Source organism: Plecotus auritus, assembly GCF_963455305.1.
Source record: "Plecotus auritus genome assembly, chromosome: 6".
Taxonomy (NCBI): Eukaryota; Metazoa; Chordata; class Mammalia; order Chiroptera; family Vespertilionidae; genus Plecotus; species Plecotus auritus.
Genome location: NC_137773.1, coordinates 103,928,814 through 103,947,717, shown reverse-complemented (window position 1 = coordinate 103,947,717; position 18,904 = coordinate 103,928,814). Strand labels below are relative to the sequence as shown.

At 40.6% G+C, this 18,904-nt stretch overlaps 1 protein-coding gene across 2 annotated transcripts in view; it reads left to right on the top strand.

Moving 5' to 3' along the window:
• The window catches only part of EBF2 (EBF transcription factor 2), a 213,174-nt gene that overhangs the window by 139,860 nt on the left and 54,410 nt on the right, over window positions 1–18,904 (top strand). For both annotated transcript variants that reach the window (XM_080676608.1, XM_080676609.1), the window contains exons 7-10: window positions 313–394; window positions 15,359–15,476; window positions 16,986–17,116; window positions 18,229–18,355. In XM_080676608.1, coding sequence (XP_080532734.1) covers window positions 313–394; window positions 15,359–15,476; window positions 16,986–17,116; window positions 18,229–18,355 — 458 coding nt within the window. The remainder of the gene's footprint in view (window positions 1–312; window positions 395–15,358; window positions 15,477–16,985; window positions 17,117–18,228; window positions 18,356–18,904) is intronic.

Genomic DNA, 18,904 nt, shown 5'->3' with positions numbered 1-18,904 from the left:
CCTCTTTGGAACCTTTTTTTTTTTTTTTTTTTTTCTGAGAGAGCCCCCTAGCAACTTGGGGCAGGAGCACAAGCCAGAACCCCGCTTGGGAACCACTTTGCAATCCTCCACAGTGATGGAGCTGACTTGCCACGGAAAACATCCAAACTTGCAAATTGCAGAGGGTCAGCAATGTTCCTTCCCAGGCAGGGCCGCTGAAATTCCCCAGGCCTGAAATACAATCACTTTCAAATCAAATCTAATAGAATGCATGGATATTCTCTCTTCAAACATGTTTACTTAAAAATGTAACACATTGCTTTCTTTTCACAGATTCTTTTTAAAATTTTTCCTCAAGTGCAATCAGAATTGTTTGAAAACAGCAGGAAACCCAAGGGACATGAGGAGGTTCCAGGTAAGGGCCTGCAGATTTTTCCTGTGAAATAAGTCATCCTGTTTTTTCTCTCCTTAGTCTTCTTTTCCTTTCCTTTTCTTTTCTTTCTTTCTTTTTTTTTTTTTTTCTTAGAACACAGGATTCACAGGTTGCTAACAATGAAAAAGATCACTGTGAGTGATATCCCTCATCGATAGGTAGCAGTGAGGGTTTCTTTCTATTACAGTGCTCAGGCCTTCTGCCTCCAGTGCCCAAGCCCCAGGGGACGGGCACCAACCCGTGCTGGAGATTTGATTTTAAGCCCTCAGGCTGCCCTTCGCACACACAGCTGCCCACAGCAGGAACCATGTTCTTGATATTCAGCCACCCTGGGATTTCTCAAAGCAGCGTCTCTGTGCTTTCTGCAAGCAACAGCCTCTTTCTTCCCCTTTCCACCGGTTAACTATTCCGTGGTCTCTCTCCGAGTCTTTTGGAAGGCAGCAGCCCAAACAGCCGTGGTCACTTTAAGATCGCAGCATGACAACAAGACCCACGGGACAGTGACCCAGCTGCCTGGCAGTTAAATCTGCCACCGGTTTCATCACCCTTGCCACTGATGTACCGAGGATGCAAGCTAATAAAAACACAGAGCGAGGCAAAGTGTGTCAGGTCGGAGATGAGAGGGAGAGCAGCCCCTCTCTGCTCCCCCACACCCGCCTTCCTTAATCTTTGAAGGACCCTTATTTAATCCACCAAATGGCTTTCCTGCCACTCATGCCCAATCGAAATACACAGGGCTCCCTTCCCCACAGGAACATTAAAAATGTGTTAAGTGATAGTATTCAAGCTTGAGACTTTAAAAAATAATCCTGCCGCGACGAGAGAGATGGGGATGATAAGCCTCATGTTTCAGGTGAAGAAAATGAGGTTCTGGGAGTTTAAGGAACTCGCCTCTAACCACAGGAAGGAGGTGGTGGAGCCAGGGGTCCCCCCCTCTCACCCCCGCCCCCGCCCCCGCCCCGACCTCGGCTTTGCGAGGTGTACAGCGCCCAAGTGTGTGGCTTTGCGGATGCTTTTCTGAAGTTCTTAGTAATTTCTGAACAAGGGGCTGCACATATTCATTTCACACTAGACCCACAAATTATGGTTTAGGGACCAAGTCATGAAAGAGTTAATGGAAGAGAAGGGGATGCAAACACAGGCCAGAGAAAACTACTTCAAAAAAAAATTTTCCCCACCACATCATGGTTATCACTCTTACTGGGACCTGGACAATTTTTGTTAGTTATTTAACATTATTACCAGCCTCTCAAAAAAAAATTAAATCCCTCCCTCTCCTCCATGTATGATATGAAGACTAACAGAAATACAATGAGCTGTCTGGGGGATCAAGTAGGAACATCGTGCATGGGGAAATCAATGGTACACACTATTATGGAAATGTATATAATGGAAACATATCATTTCAGTCCAAAATAATGTGTGAAATTCAAAAGAATTCTGAAGTGCTTCAATGACCAAAGCTTAGCTTTCACTTCTGGAAGAAACAGAGGCAGAGACGGTAGCTGGCAATGTGGATTTTTACATCTGTATAAAGTTAAAGAGTTCTTAATAGAATGCCCTGTCATTTTATTTGTCCCAAATTGTAGAATTGTACTCACTAAGCATGCTAATTATTTCCCTTACTTCTTTAGTTATTTACTAATTGAGATTTTCAATGTGCTTGAGTTTTTAGCAGGGCTACACTAAGTATTGCTGGTCTCAAAATGAGGAATTTTTATTCTATGTGAAAATATTTGACTTTTGTAAAGACAACTGGAAGTGATATTCTTAAAAAGTTTGTAGATTCTATGATTGTCTTATTTCTGGGGTAGAATTAAAGGCAATTGGCAGGTGTGGGGTTTTTTTGGTAGTTTTTATTGAGATAAAATTCACATAATATATCAATCACCATTTTAACTATTTTAAAGAGTGCAATTCAGTGGCTTTTAGTACATTCACTGAATGTTGTGCAACTATCACCACTATATATTTGAGACTATTCCCATTATTCCAAAAAAGAAACCTCATACCTCCCAATTCCCCTTTCTCCCCACCCACTGGCAACCTCTAATCTACTTTCTGTCTCTATGAGTTAGTCTATTGTGGACTTTTCATATAAATGGAATCATACAATATTTGGATTTCCATGTCTGGTTTCTTTCAAGGTTCATCCTTGTTCAGCACTTCATTCTTTTTTATAGTGGAGTAATATTTCTATTATAAGAATAAACCACATTTTGTTTAACTTTGCATCAGTTGATGGGCACTTGGGTTGTTTCTACTTTTTGGCTTTTATAAATAATGCTACTATAAATATTTGTGTGCAAGTTTCTTTTGTGAACAAATGTTTTCAGTTCTCTTGAGTAAATATCCATGTGTAAAATTTCTGGGTTATATGGTGACTCTATCTTTAACTTTCTGAAGAACTGCCAAACTGGTTTCTACATGGCACCGTCATTTTACATTCCATCAGTAATGTTTGAAGGTTGCACTTTCTCCATATCTTTACCAACACTTGTTATTTTCTGTTTGTTTGCTTTTAATTCTAGTCATCCTCTGAGTATGAAGTGGTATCTCATTATAATTTTGATTTTCTTTTTCTAATGACTAATGATTTTGATCATTTTTTTCCATGTCCTTATTGACCATTTATGAATCTTCTTTGGAGAAATGTTCATTCAAATCCTTTGCCCATTTGTAAATTGGGTTATTCATCTTTTTATTGTTGAGTTGTTAGGGTTCTTTATATATTAGCATTACTGGGTCCTTATCGGATAAGTAAGTGATTTGTAAATATTTTTTCTCATTCCATCATTGTCTTTTCACTTTCTGCAAAGTGTCCTTTCATGCAGAAAAGAATTGGCAAATTTTATGCTGTAGTCAGTTTCTATTAAGCATATAACCTTCAATGAAAGCTCTTTTACGTGGAGAAGACTATTAAGGAGACAGGCTTGACTATGTGCTGTAATGGTCAAGTGAGAAATTTGGATCAAGTTCAAAATATGAAACAAAACCAGAGGTAGTATGTAATCATGGTGGTGAGTAGAATGATCTAAAGAGATGGTGATTTAAGAATTCCTGGAATGGATATCTCATTCAGAAAGAAAAGGTAATAATTTTAAACCATGTAGACAATTAGTTCAATCTTCCACTTTTGTTATAGGAACAAACATAATTTTAATGTGAACTATACTTTTATGGAGATTTGATCTGAACAGAACAGAACTTATTTTCCAGCCTGAACCAAACCTCTAATTCAGTTCAAGTCCTAGGTATCATGGGCATATATAAAATATTAATTGAATCACAGTGGACTTTAACTCTTTTGTGACTCAGACCCCTATGAGAAATTGGTAAAAGCTATAGTTTCTATCCTCACAAAAAGCTACATTTTAACAAAGTTTTGCTTAAAATGCCAGGGGTTCCCAGACTTCTTAAAACATCTCTTAGGGTTCCACAGAGCCCTGACCTAAAGAAATGAAACTCATCTAACACCCAATGGTCATCCTCCATGCAATTTAACCATTAATATGGGGGCCTGACACTGAAGGCTTTTCCTGATGATCTTCCCACTCTCTTGACTTTAAATGCCATTGGATCCCGAATGACTCCTGGATCCATTCCTCAGGCGTCACCCTTTTCTGGAGCTGCAGATATACAGCTCTGCCTCCCTCCTGGGCATCTTCACTTGGATGACAGATGAGTACCTGTTCACAGCTTACTCCCTGATCTGTGCCCTCCTCATTTTTTTTTTAAATGTTTTTTTTTTTTTAAATATATCTTTATTGATTTCAGAGAGAAAGGGAGAGGGAAAGAGAGATAGAAACATCAATGATGAGAGAGAATCATTGATTGGCTGCCTCCTGCACGTCCCCTAATGGGGATCAAGCCTGCAACTCAGGTACATGCCCCTGACCGGAATCGAACCTGGGACCCTTCAGTCCGCAGGCTGACGCTCTATCCACTGAGCCAAACCAGCTAGGGCGCCCTCCTCATTTTTTGTTTAAGTGTCACTTCTTCCTCCTAAGTATCTGTTAAACCCATCTCTCCTGAAAAACTGCAAAAGGCCTCTCTACTCCTTCCTTGTCTAATCCACCCTCAGCACGACTGCTAAAATTGTCTTTTCAAACATGTCACTCTGCTTACTGTATGTTATGAATACCTACTGTCCATAGACAAAAGCTTAGATTTACAAAGGCATGGCGCATAAGCATCTTTATACTAGGCATGCACCTTGCCTGATGTTTCCATGTGCCCACTACTCAATGGGCACACCTCATTGATTTCCACTACATGGAATATTACTTGGAACCTTTCCACATGCTCTCGCCTCTGCCTGAGAACCCTTCACCCCTCTTCAGTTTGCGATTTCTACTCATGCCTCAAGACTACACCTGTGTCACCACCTTTGTGAGGCTTTTTCTGACTCTTCCTGTCAGTAGATGTTGATTCCTTCTCCTGGGCCAACATACCATTCTCCACAAGCTACTCCAACACAATTGATCACATTGCCTTGCAGTCATTGTTTGTCTAATAGACTGTGTGCTGCTTGAGGGCAATTAGTATGTTTATTTTTGTATTGCTCCCCAGTGCCTAGCACGATGCCAGCCACTTTGTAGGGCTCAATAAATTGTTATTGAATGAATTTTTAAGAGAGAAATTTTAAAAAATGGAAGGAAGGGAAAAAAGAAAAGATTTTCAGGGCCCCCAAAGTACCTTAATCCATGGACCACGCATGCAGAAAATCACCTCTGCCCTCCCTGAAATGGAACAATTTGGTGAAGCACCCAGATTAACAGCTCAGTGAAGAAAGGACAAGAAATGTATGTCTAGTTTAAGCTGACAGGCCTGTTAAGACACAATGAACCCCATTCTTTATTTCTCTGCATCGTGGGTGGAGAGCAGGCAGTTGGAAAATCCAGAAGAAAATCAAGCCAAGAATAGGAGGAATCAGGCATGTTGTCATTTCCCACATTCACATTCTAAGACACAGTAGAAGTTGATGACAATCAGGGCTATTGTTGCCAAGTCACTCTCACAGATAGGCTGGCTGGGTCGGCTCCAAGTCCCAGTGAAAACATAGATGCACTTACTCATGTATTCATTCACCCAACCATTATTATTGAGGAAATTCTGTGTGCCAGGCACTATCCTAGGTGCTGGCGATACACTAGCAAGACAGATAAAATTCTTCTCCCTAGAGAGACTTACATCTAGTGGGTAGATAAGGAAAATAAGATAAGCGATTTACATAGCGTAGCTATGGGGTGACTGGCCTGGAAGCACAGGACCCTATCATGGTGTCTTGAGTCGCCTTTTGGAACTCAGTGGTGTGGCAATGTAAGGGTGATGTGGGAGCTAAATAACAGCCGCCACTATAATAATAGCCCACGTGGATGCTCTTTCTGATAGTTTTCAAGGTTTTCCACAGCACTGGCTGTCACAGGGCACTCATGTCAGCAGATCATTTCCTTGAGATTGGGAAGCTTAGAAGCCAGGGTGTCAATTTTTCCCCTCCTGCCCCAAAAGGATTCTATTTTAAACAGACATGACCACTGTCCAGGGCTGGAGTGTTTTCCATCATGGGCAGCACCAACTTGTACATTAGTCGTTCTAGAGTTGGTAGCAGATGCCTTGACACATCTCCAACCCTGGAATCATTTAAAAAAATATATGTTTTTATTGAGTTTTAGAGAGAGAGAGAAAGGGAGAGGCATAGAGTGATAGAAACATTGATGAGAGAGAAACATCATCGATCAGCCGCTTCCTGCACACCCCATACTGGGAATCAAGCCCGCAACCAGGCATGTGCCCTGACCAGGAATTAAACCAGTGTCCTCTTGGTTCATGGGTCAATGCTTAACCACTGAGAAACACAGGCCTGGTACCCTGGAATCATTGGAAAGAAACTCCTTCACTCAAACTTACAGCTTTCTTATAATTCAGATAAGGGTTCTTACCTCCATTTGCTGAACTTTGCTGAGTGACTCCTGGGTATCTCAAGTTTCCCTCCTAAATTGCTCCCTTTTTAGATTGGGCCCACAAAAATAATCATTTTTAATACAGTTAAACTAGGGAGCACACTGAGATAAATATACATGTCTTCTCCTCCTTTGCCTCAAGAGGTATGAGGGGGCACATGTATTCCTAGTGAAAGCAGAGTCATTTCAGGGGCCAGATCGGGAGAGCCATCAGCGCTGAGTGGATTCCTGTTTGTTTGGATGAGTTTGCACACAATGCCAGGATGGGCCTCCTTCCTTGAAGGGCATCTTGGGGGGGGACTGGAAAGGCTGAGGATTGGTGCTTTGTTACACCCAGCAGGTTTGTCAGAACTCTGAGGAAGAGAGAAGAAACACACAGTGGTGGGGAGAAGGGAACGGAAGACACGAAGATCTCCTCCATCAAAGATTGACATCCTTGTGGCAGTCAGATAGTGTGAGAGGCCTGGAGCCTGTTAGTGCAATCTGCTGGATACAACAACTACACAGAACAATGGAGAAATTAGTTAGATGACAAAGACACCTCCTATACACAGCCAGCCGCTGGCCATTAGTCTGTTTGACTAAACGATGCAAGAGCAAAGGGCAGGGCTACTCATGTCTTGGAATAGGGCCAAGATCCATCCAACAAACCCTTATGATTTTTTTTAAACCCCCAGCTCTTATATAAAACTTTTTAATGGCACCACCATCTATTTTCCTTAAATAAAAAATGTTGAATATTTCTCTCACACCCGTTGAAGAGGGAAACAAGAGTTTAAATTAAGTCCAAATGGTAAAAATTTAATATAGCTCCAGCTGCCTGCAGGTTTCTTCAGTTCAAATCTCTCAGTTCAAGAGCTACCCCAGCTGCTCTGTGATCTCATCCACCATTTGAAGGCTGCTGTGCTACTGAGCAGCGGTTCAAAGCACATAATGAAAAGCACTTGTCCCTGGCCTCTCCGATCAACAGGTGAATCCATTATCTGATGGTAAAACAAACCAGATAGTCCCATTTAAGAAATAATAATTATCTATTTTGAGTCAAAAAAAAAAAAACAAAAAAAAAACCTCTGAGGGTCTGAGGATCGTTTATTTAGTCTAAGGCTTTAAGCTTGGGGAAGGCTTTCTGTAGATTGCTTCAAGCTTTTCTGTTCAATGGTATAACCGTCTGCCACCCTCCCTCTGGCTTTTGGTGTCTCAAATAGGGACAAGAATCAGGGTGATAAGAATTTTGTCCAACTCATCTAGGAAATGTGTTTACAGTTATTTGTGGGAGAAAAGGAAAACAAGTGGATGCAGGTAGTTGCCTATGTAATTTTGGGGAGAGGATATGTGAGATTTCAATGAGGTTAGGGAACTCCAATTGGGGCACTAAAACCTGAGCACATCCAAGAACAATCAGATGAAGCCATGGCTGGTTGGTTCAGCGGATAAAGCATCAGTCAGCAGACTGAAGGGTCTCAGGTTCGATCCCAGTCAAGAGCATGTACCTCGGTTGCAGGCTCAAACCTGGTGCTGCTCTGAGTGCGTGCACAATCAATCAATGTGTCTCTCTCACATTGATGTTTCTCTCTCTGTGTCTCCCTCTCCCTTCCATTCTCTCTAAAAATAAATCAATGGAAAACTGTCCTTGGGTGAGGATTAACACACACACAAAAAGGAACAATTGGATGCAGAACTTCCTGGAAAGCAAAGCTCTTTTAGTTTCGAAATATGAGGCATAGATTCTTAAGCAGCTTATGGGGCATACTAGTACATGGTCCTGATTTTTGATAGATGACAGGTGATTCATGGGATCCCTGGGGCAGAGTTTGGTGGAAGAGAATGGTCCAGCCAAATCAAGATGGCATCAAATATGTTAAAACTCCCCTGGGGCTCTCAAAATGTTTGCTAGTAAAATACTGCCCTTGACCATAGCTATCCTACTTGGCATACATTTTAGATGGGAAAAACAATGAGGTCAAGGGAGCAGCATGAGGCCAGCTGGAAGTAACAAGTGCCTATGACCTTTGAGATGACGGGAAATTTAGTTGTAAACAGGTTAATGATCTTTGAGCTCCCTGATGACAGGAAAGTCTGGTTTTAAAAAAAATTGCCATTTGATTTCTATACATATTCAACTAATTTTTAAAAGACAAGTTCTATAAGATATTCCATTCCTAAGCCAAATTTGCCAAAATATGCCAATGGAAATGCTGTTGGCATACTACTCTACTTATGCTAATTATAATTCGTTTTTTTAAGTTCCCAAATAACCATTTCAGTAACCCCAAGTTGTATAGCTAAAGTTTTTCAACTCTTCAAGGCCTATCTCAAATCTCATTTCCTTGCTGTAAATGTTTGTTAGTGCCTTCAGCTCAGGTTAATTTTTCTCACCTTTGGACTCCTAGAGTATACAATGGCCACACAATTGAGTCCTCAATTATGTGTTACTGTAGAGTAATATTTTCTGATTAAGTGTAGTGTTTGTTATGCTTCATCAACTACATGGCAGCTCCTTGAGGTCATGACAGTGTTTTCTGGAAGCCTCCCTGGCATGTAGCACAGGGCCTGGGAGTGTCAAACAAAACCTTTGACTGATTAAAACACAGCACTGCCTGGTTACTTGAGAAAGGATCTTCTCAGGAGTTATGTCATTCATGCCACAGTCCGCCTCCCTTGGTATGAGCAACCCCAGAATGCCCTACATCTGTCTCCGCAGCAATCAACCTTGTGTTCTCTCATTTGGTACTTGATACTTAACGGAACAGAAAATTTAGCCTTAGGGGTTATGAAACAACAGTGATGTGCTAGGAATTCTGGGAATTCCTTTAACAAAAGATGACAAAATCCATACTTGTGGTGTCGGTGTTTAGAGGTAATTCTGGAGACTCTGGCGTCCAGTAACAAAGGAGAATCTGGGCTGTAAATCTGGTTTGAAACTATGATGTGTGCCAAGAATAAGGTGGTAAGGAGAAACACAATTTGCAGTAGCCAAGTTGTTTGTTGTTAGCCTGGACTGAATTAGTGTAGGCTTAGACAGATTGCTTCATCAGATTCCCCATGTCGATGTGAGAATTAGCCAGTGTATAAAAACACCAACGACGTATTTCTTCTCATGATATGGACTCCAAACATGGTTGCCCCCCTACAACCAGAAGTCTGTCTTGATTTTCTCTGTCCTTTTAATGGTCTCTATGTCTCTTTCCTCCTTCCACAGGTGGAAAATAAAATCCCACATACTAGTTATGCTTTGGGAAAGCTGAAATAACATATATGGCAACTGAACAGTTATAAGGGAAATGCACATCATGAATTTAATTCCATTTCCAGATGTAAAATGTCATAAAGAATTTTTTTCCATACTTGGCTAAGTAACAGGAATTTTCAAGACCATTTTATTTAGCTCGGTGAACATGTGTTTGTAAGTAGGTATCAGTACTCCACGGTGAGTGTGTTATAAATGCTATGCATTGTAGCTGTACCAAGATTAAACGACCAAAGGCCACATTCCACTAGGAGGTGCATGACCCTCATTGAAATGGAGGGGAAATGTGTCTAATTGTAGAATTTGGTGTGATTTTCAAAGCAAGCACTCTGGTCCACACAGAGAGGTTTCTAACCAAGGTAATTATTCTCCAGCAATGATAGACTCTGGGATTCTCATCTGTTTTAAAAAAGCAGCCAATTTAGTCATTCCACACCACCTTCATTTTGATTTATCTTTTTCTGTTACCCTCTTGTGTGAGACTTAGGCTCTTTGTAGGAACAACTAGGTATGAGCTGAGAAAAGCTGGCTGGGAGGAGGATCCAAGCTGGTCATCCCTCTGACTTATGTCCTTTAACTGAATTAGAGAGCTTTGAGAAAGATCAAAATTAAAAAACCAAAAGTGTGATGTCCCAAAAAGCCAAAGATCACACTTTGGATTAATTTTATATAAAAAAAATAACTCAAAGGTGGGAGTAAGTCATTTTGGTAAAAGTACCCTGCCACATGCTGATATTAAAGAAACAGTTCCTCTATTGGAAAATTAGTTGTATGGGCAGATTAGCCGATGTGCTCACCTAAAGGATAACTCCCACTGAGGCCTTTTACAGGCAAGAAAGAGCTCTTTACAATTCAGCTTCTGCCTTGTATAAATTATTAGAGGGAGGGGTATGGGAGTGCTTTGGGGTAATGAGAAGAAAAAATATAATTTAAGAAAGCCAATCAGTTTTCTTGAGTACATGTAGCAAATTGCTAACATAAACAATCGTAGATTTTGTTCTTAAGACTTCCTGCTGTTTTTCAAAGGGATATACAAACTTTTTATGTTTCTAGTTCTGTATAACCAGCTAAAACTGCCATTTAATTTTCATGATTCCAAATAGAACCTACACTGTTACTCTCAAGCTAGTCTGTGTATTGCACTGGCCTCACCAAAAATTAGAGAACTCATTAAGCAAAATAAGGAATTGCAAAAAGTGAAAAACTGCTTTCACTTAAAAAAAAAAAAAAAAAAAAAAGGCAAGCAATTCCAATTGATCCCTACTTCTCTTTCTTGGAGCCTTGGCTTAGAGTTACCACATCAGAAATAACATTTGCATGAATATAATTGGTTGTTGCTTTGGTGTTGAATTGCAGCTTATCAGTTGAAGAGAGCTATAAAATACTGTGGCATTGTTTTCAGCTCTGCAGGCTTCCCTATAGGAGCTTTGAGCTGAAATACAGACACACCAACTACGAGAAACAAATGAAAGCTGTCACCAGTGTCAGTAGCAAAAACCGGGGGTCCATCCACACAAATTATGGACATCTGTATTCCTAATTGGCATCATTTCGGGCTGTGCCAGCAGAATGGTGGTGCCAAGAGAGTCTGACAGCTTTAGAAAATACTAGGTATCAGGTTTAGGTGATAGAAGACACTGATGAGGCATAGAAGTTCTTTTGTTTGGAATACTCTCCATATGTTTGTTATAATACTGGTGATTATTAGTTTCAGATACCTCCAAATGGCACCCCTTGTCAATACTAAATTTGCTGGCTACTTCTTAAAACAGATCAGCTTATGATCCTAGGAGAACAAGTGGTATTGATGGTTATATGATCAGGGGATCGTTGGCAAAGATGCCTACAAATAGTTAACAAGGTAATGGTAAGAAATGTTGACCTTGATTTGTTTAGCTAAGATGTAAAGATTTTTGAAGGTCAAAGGTGTCCTTGTGTAGTGTTTTGGAGTCTAACTGTGTCTGACCCTCTAACATTAAGCTGCTGTGGCCTGCAGTTTTCAAGAGTGAAGCAAACCAGGGGAAAAGAGAGAAGGGGGAGAGAACAGGAAATGGAGTGAGGTGTTTCAGGAAGTTGTCAGGGGTTGACTGATTGATTCCAGATGGAAAAGGTCAGCCTTTGTGACCCAGGAAATACTCACTAGGGAAAGAAGTTGGCTTGTGGAAGGGGAAGGCCTGGGAGTGAGCCGAGGCTGGAATGCACTTTCCACTTCCTTTAGTCTTCAAACATTCAGAAACTTTAACTTCTCCAAAGAGAATAATATCAGTGTTGTCATCATTCATCAGAAAACAGTGAAGGAAGTTAAATTTGGAGCTTTGAATGTACCAAATGTATCTTCACCTCCATAATGTCCTTCATTCTTCCAGAAGTAGAGTGCATGAATGTAAAAGTCCATGTTTGTGTGCAGCTCAACGTACAAGAACAACAACCAAACTTGTCTGGTTTCACATAGTGGAGTTTGTGAATTAAATCTTTTCCACTTTGCAAATTTGGTTTAATTGGCAAGCTCTTCTAGATACTTGAGAGTCTAAGATATTTGGAATATTAAAAACGGGAACTTGTCTCGTATCTATCTATCTATCTATCTATCTACACATATATACATGCACATACATTTGGACATAATTTAAAATCTTGTAATAAATTTTGCAGACACTGAAATAATTCAGGTTAATTCCCTTGCTGTCATGAGAGGCCAGCGCTAGCCAGCAAGAGATTAAAATTTATTTCCATTGTTAATAGAAAATAATGAAGTGCATCTGAACCATCAGGGTATGTCATTTGGGAAATGTTCACTTTGGAACTGACTCTCACTCCACCCAAATGGACAATGATGAAATCAGCTGGCTTGAGAAAACCCCATATTTTGTGGCAGGAATGCACGAGGAGCACTAAAGCACAGTATGACAAGAAGCTTGTGGAATGAATTAAAGTGATTTCAAAGAGAATGATCTTTACACCCACGTAGGCCCCAGGCAGGCGGGTTCCCCTTACTGTGCTGAGTACAGCTCATTGGCAATTAAAGCCTGAAGCACCCTCTCATTTTTCCCCCCAGAGATGACAGCTATGTCTTTGAAAATCCATTCACACACACAATTTACCAAAGCGGTCTGATTCCTCTTTTTTCTCCACTTTCTTCTATTGTTTTCAGGGGGTAAGCATATACAGAGGTAAATGCTTTCAACTTCATGTTCCTCTTAACTCCATGGCGAGGAGACAGCCTCTCTCTTCCTTTGACTATGATGCCATCCCATGCTTTGCTGAGATGGTCCTGACAATCACTTACCCAGAGTGATGGATGTCTCCCTCTTATGGTGGCACTACATGATAGGAACTTTCTGGAAGGACTTTCTCCAGACTTTTAACATGTTAACATGAACACAATTGAAAACAGACCCAGGGCTAGACAGACTATATCCCTCAATTGTGAGCAATTATATTGATAATAATTTTCTGAATGGCAACTGGAGAAATATTACGCTGTGTTTTGTTCTAGTCAGATCATTGGTTATAATCCTAGAATCTGGCATGACAATACCCTAGATGTAGAAGGAGTTCAATGAATACCTTTGGGTTGAATGATTAAGGCCCACTCATGTCCAAGTATGATTTCCTGTGTGCTACAGTCATGCCTATGGCACCAGGCTATGTGACATATTCCGTGGACTCATGGTTTTAGGGGTTTTCCCAAGCCTCCATTTTATTAAAGTATACATTAAAAGATTTAAAGGATACCATCTAAAACTCTGCAAGGTAAAAAAAAATCAGAAGAGTGTTGCCTCAGAAAATAGGATTGACTAAGTCAACTTTCTAGGGTAATGGAAATATTCAAAATCGTGATATGGTAAGGCTTACCTTCATGTATACATTTGTCAAAATTGTGCAGCTAAAATTTGTGCATTTCAATGCATGTAAATTTCACCTAAAAATGGAAATTCATTATACTATTCTGTTTATTTTGTTTACTTGAAATTATTCATAGTAAAAAAATTTTAGTGACTTCTAATGAATCTTATTTCATATGAGGAACTAAGGCAGGGTCAAGGTTTTTTCCCCTTCATGTAATAAGTAAGGAATGGGTGGCAGAAAAAATTAAAGAAAAATATCAAAAAAATTTAAGTTGGGAGTAGATAGGAAGAGTCATTTTCAAGTACAGCTCCTCATTATGTACCTATTCATTGCCCTTCCTCAAAAAGTCTGTACGTATGCATGTATGCCCTAGCCCTGTGGCTCAGTTGGGAGCATTGTCCTGTATACCAAGAGGGTTGCAGGTTCAATTCCCACTCAGGGCACATATCTGGGTTGAGGTTTGATCCCTGGTCAGGGTGTGTATGAGAGGCAACTAATTGTTGTTACTCTCATCTCTCTCTCTCCCTCTTCCTCTCTCTCTAAAAAGCAATAAAAACGTATCCTCGGGTAAGGATTAAAAAAGTGTATACATATGCATGAATATGTATATCACAAGTTCTTTTCTTAAAAAAATTTCCATGTATAACTGACAAGTAGACTCATATCTAGGATAGTTCATCTTTCTGGATCAAGTATGTTGGTGGTGGGTACGTTCGAGTCCATTCTATTCTGCTACACTTTCCCTGCTACTCTGGCCTTGGCTGATCTCTGCTTCTTTGAACTTCTTGCATACTCCTGATCTGCAGCTCACACATAGAATTCAATGGAATCTCATCCCTTGTGCTACTTGCTTTATGTTAGCCATATCTCCAGCTTGAACATAAGGTCTTTGAGGGCAGGGGTCATGCCTGGTAACTTTTGGTCTCTAGCCCTTTGTTCCTCTTTCTAGAGCCTCCCCCAGAGCATAGACTATGGGAGAGGCTCAGTGAGTAATGTTGTCTGTCCTGTTAACTAATCAAACAAGGCAGAGGTGAGGCAATTAGGAGGGGAACTCATCGAGGCCCCACACTGAAAGCTTTACATGTATTTATCCTTATTTTGTATCATTCAGCCCTTGAGAGATAGGCATTATTTATGTTTTACAGATAAGAAAAATGGACATTCATAAAGGTTGGTGATTTGTCCAAGGTTACAAGTTAGGAAGCGGCAGGCATGAGATTTGAGTTCGGTTTCATCTGACGGCAAGTCCATGCTCTTTCATTCTTCCATACCCAACTCTTCCCTTTCCTCTGGTTAGATACTGAATGTTCTGCATTCTCAACACTGAATTTCAGCAATCTCACCTTCTCACCTAAAGCCTGAGCATCTCTGCCACTGCTCTCTAGTGGGCAGGGACACCACAAACAAGTCATTAGCAGCATCTCCATGCCAGCCTTATGCTAGCACATGTCAGAGGTGCAAGGACCCATTCCTGAGCTGGGAGAAACGACCTCCCAGCTGGTGCTCAGATCTTAGCCTCCTGATCACACACAGTCTGCCCCTTGTTGTGACGGTCAGCTGGGAATGAGTGTCCAGGTCCTTTGATAGAGAACTACATTTCTAGAAGCAGCAGGCACATGTCCAATTTCCCCATTTCATCATCTGGGCATAGTCTGAACACAAATATGTGATGGCACATGAGCGAAGGGCAGTCTCTTTTTCCATGAAGCTGTTCCCATAATTATAAGAGGAGGTGAAATGTCAAGAGCATGGCCCTGTGCCCAAATTCTGTTTCATTTCTTGTCAGCTATATGGAAATCTGGCAAACAGAATTCTGGTACATTTACTATTTTATATGAAACTAAGTCCACCCTCCTTTTTTTTTTTTTTTTTACTTTAAATATGCAGGTTGTGTTATCAACAACAGTGAATGTGGATGGACATGTGTTGGCTGTTTCTGACAACATGTTTGTTCATAACAACTCGAAGCATGGGCGGAGAGCGAGAAGACTGGACCCTTCGGAAGGTAGGGCTGTCTGCGGGCAGGGCGAGAATGGCAGACAAATGAAGTTCTCCACAATTTCCTTGTTTGAATTTCAAATTTATGCTTCTGAGTAGGAGTGAAGAAAGTACACAAGACCATGTGGGTTTTAAAGTGAAGTTGTAAACACTGACTCCCGCCTACTCTGTGGTAACCCCACACATCTCCCCGTGATGTTTAAGCCCCCATGCCTCAGTCTGTTCCATTCGGTTCTGTGTTTTTCTTTTTGCTAGGCAGGTATTTCAGGCAAATGTAGGCCTATGACATCTTAGTTAAACAGGAACATTATAGTGCCAGACATGTATGAATAAGTGTCAGATGTGCCCTTAAACAGATTGTGGGCAAAACAAAACAATGTGCAGAATGAAACTGACACTAATTGATTTTTGTTTGCTTGGACTAGAAGAAATCATGGTCTGCTCTGGGTAGTTTTCCAAGTGCATTAAAGTAATTAGAAATACAGGTAACTGTTAAACTTCAACTTGTCTGAAAAATTAAAGCATATTGAGGAAGATAACTGACAAACCTAAGTAAAGCCCATCTGAGTTCTTCTCTTTCCTTCCCCACTCCCCACTCCCTGGAGTAGGAGGTCATGGACTACATGAATAGTGAAATTAAGGACTATTTTAGTGTGATGCTTGGCTGTATACTGCCCACCAGCCCCCCACCCCAACTCGGCCTTTAAAATGTGTCTTGTATCATTTAAAATAGGAATTAATGAACTGAAAGAAAATGATTGAATCAGTAAAGAATTTGGAGTGGTGTTAATTCTCCCACAGTGGGCACTGAAGGGGAGAAGAAAACCCCAGGGTTCAGAACTAGGAACCCATCCAGTTTCTTTTGACTGATTGGATGTGATTGACTGGCTGTTCAAAGAGGGCTCATGTTTTTGGAATCCTGCCAAAGTTCTCTCCCACCTTTGACCCTGTCAGCTTTGGAAATGGAGTGATGGATTGACTTTAGTTATGGCCTGAAAACCATATTGGGTTCCTGTTGGGATGTAAGGTCCAGAGGCCTCAAACATATGGAAGAAGGGGGGAAATCCTTCATACAAAGTTAGGAAAGTGATTAGAAATTGTCTCTTGATAGAGCAGAATAAGCCTTCACCTATGACAGATTTTGCTTTCTCTTTCTCTGGCACATTAGCAGGCCTTGTAAATCTTAACATCTTAGTGCACAGGAGGTGGAGAGAGAAAAGGGATTTACACGTTTCCAGTGTGGTCAACTTATAAAAATATGGGGGAAAAGAACAAGTTCTAAAAACACCCTTTGCACAATTAGCTAAGTGTTCCATGTTTTCATACATAGTGGTCAACTCATTAGGCTTTAATGACCTGGTGAAAACCAACAACCAATTAAGGAATGATGGCAAGTCAGCAAAGCTCAACTTGAACTTCTTGGAATGATCAACAGCCTTTAAGAGCAGTCAGTTTCCCATACTCCAAACTTCAGCCACCAAAGGGCAGACCTGATTTTTCTTTTCTATCTTTTTAGCTACCCCCTGCATCAAAGCCATTAGCCCAAGTGAAGGCTGGACCACAGGAGGAGCCATGGTCATCATCATTGGGGACAACTTCTTTGATGGCCTCCAAGTGGTGTTTGGGACCATGCTTGTATGGAGCGAGGTAGGCAGGGGCAACTTGCTTTCCTGATTTTCATTGGCCCAAAGATTGTTTTGCTCTGGGTTTGTAACTAGTAATTCCTGTAATATCACAGCATGAATGCACATTATTAAGTACCAAAGATTAGCCACATATAAACCACAACATTCATTGCAGTATTATTTATAATTGTGAAAAAATAGGAATAGCCTAGATATTGGGTAAATAAATGATGGAATATCATTCCACCATTAAAAATTGTGGGTTTTTTTCTCCTAGCCAGTTTGGCTCAGTGGATAGAGAATTGGCCTATGGACTGAAGGGTCCTGGATTTGATTCCAGTCAAGGGCACATGCCTGGGTTGTGGGCTCAATCCCCTGTAGGGGGCATGCAAGAGGCAGCCAATCAATGATTCTCTCTCATCATTGATGTTTCTATCTATCTCCCTCTTCCTTCCTTTCTAAAATCAATAAAAAAATATTTTTAAAAGTTGTGTTTTGAAAAAATTCTAATGACCAAGAGAAGGGTGCATGTTTATGCTGTAATGCTAAGTGGAATAAAAAATCAGGACAACAGTGTCTGAGGATGTAAAGTCTAATTACGTAACATACATTCGTAGAAAAGTGCTGGAAACACACTGAAGATTAATAACAGTTGTCTCAGGTTATGCAATGTTAATATTTTTCCTTACATTTTTCTGTAATTTCTAAATTTCCTAAAGTGGATATGTTCTACTTTCATAATGAGAAAACCAACAAGACATGTTATAGGAAGATAATTACTGATGTTAAGTTGGATGTGGAAGTTGCCAAATCAATATGTGAGATCATAGCAGTGTAGGAATTAGGAGGAGAGTATGATTACAGGTTTGGGGGTGGGGTGGGCACAAGAGGTGGGAGGGACTTGAGCTGGGCTAGTAGGAAGGAAAGGACCTAGACAGGTTAGGTAGAGAGGAAATTCCAGGGTGAGAGAGAAACATGTGAGAGACAGGAACAGGGTATTCAGAATGTTTGGGATGCCATGACTATGCCAGTTTGCCCTGGTGGGAGCAGTCGTGGGAGATTCTCATGTTCTCAGTATCCTTGGTGATAACTTCTATAATAGGTGTTTCATTTCCATGCCTGTTCATTTCTCAGCTAATCACTCCTCATGCCATCAGAGTGCAGACTCCTCCTCGGCACATCCCTGGAGTGGTGGAAGTGACTCTGTCTTATAAATCCAAGCAGTTCTGCAAAGGAGCTCCAGGGAGGTTCATTTACACAGGTGAGTGAGAAAATGATTCCAAAGGGGGCTGGCACCGGGTTCTCCTTTGGTCTAATTCCCAGTCTCTTTACTTTTTCATCATTCTAAACTTACTAGGTCTTTCTGCTTGTGTGAGAAGACTGGACTGGGTAAAAGGCATTGAATGGGGAAGTATAGACTTGATTCTAAATTTTTATTCTACTTAAGCAGTTTCTGTAGAGTTTGGGAGATGGTCAGGGCAGCTCATATCACGGGTACCTCCTTATAAATTTAACTCTGCTGGAACCTTGCTAGGATAGACCTTTATTCAAGCAACCAGGCAAAAAATTAGACAGCGTTGCTGAATATAACTAATTTTCTTGAAAAGGATTCAAGGGAGTTGCCCATTGATGCTGCAGAATGATTTAAATTGTTTTAAATTTTATGAAAGTATAAATAACCTATCACATATCTCAATATTTGTTGAATATCTACCTTGTATCTACAACCTTTTCTAGGTGTAAGATACAGGGACATATAATACATGGTCCTTACTGTACTGGGAGTTTAGAACTTTTAGAGGAGGCAATG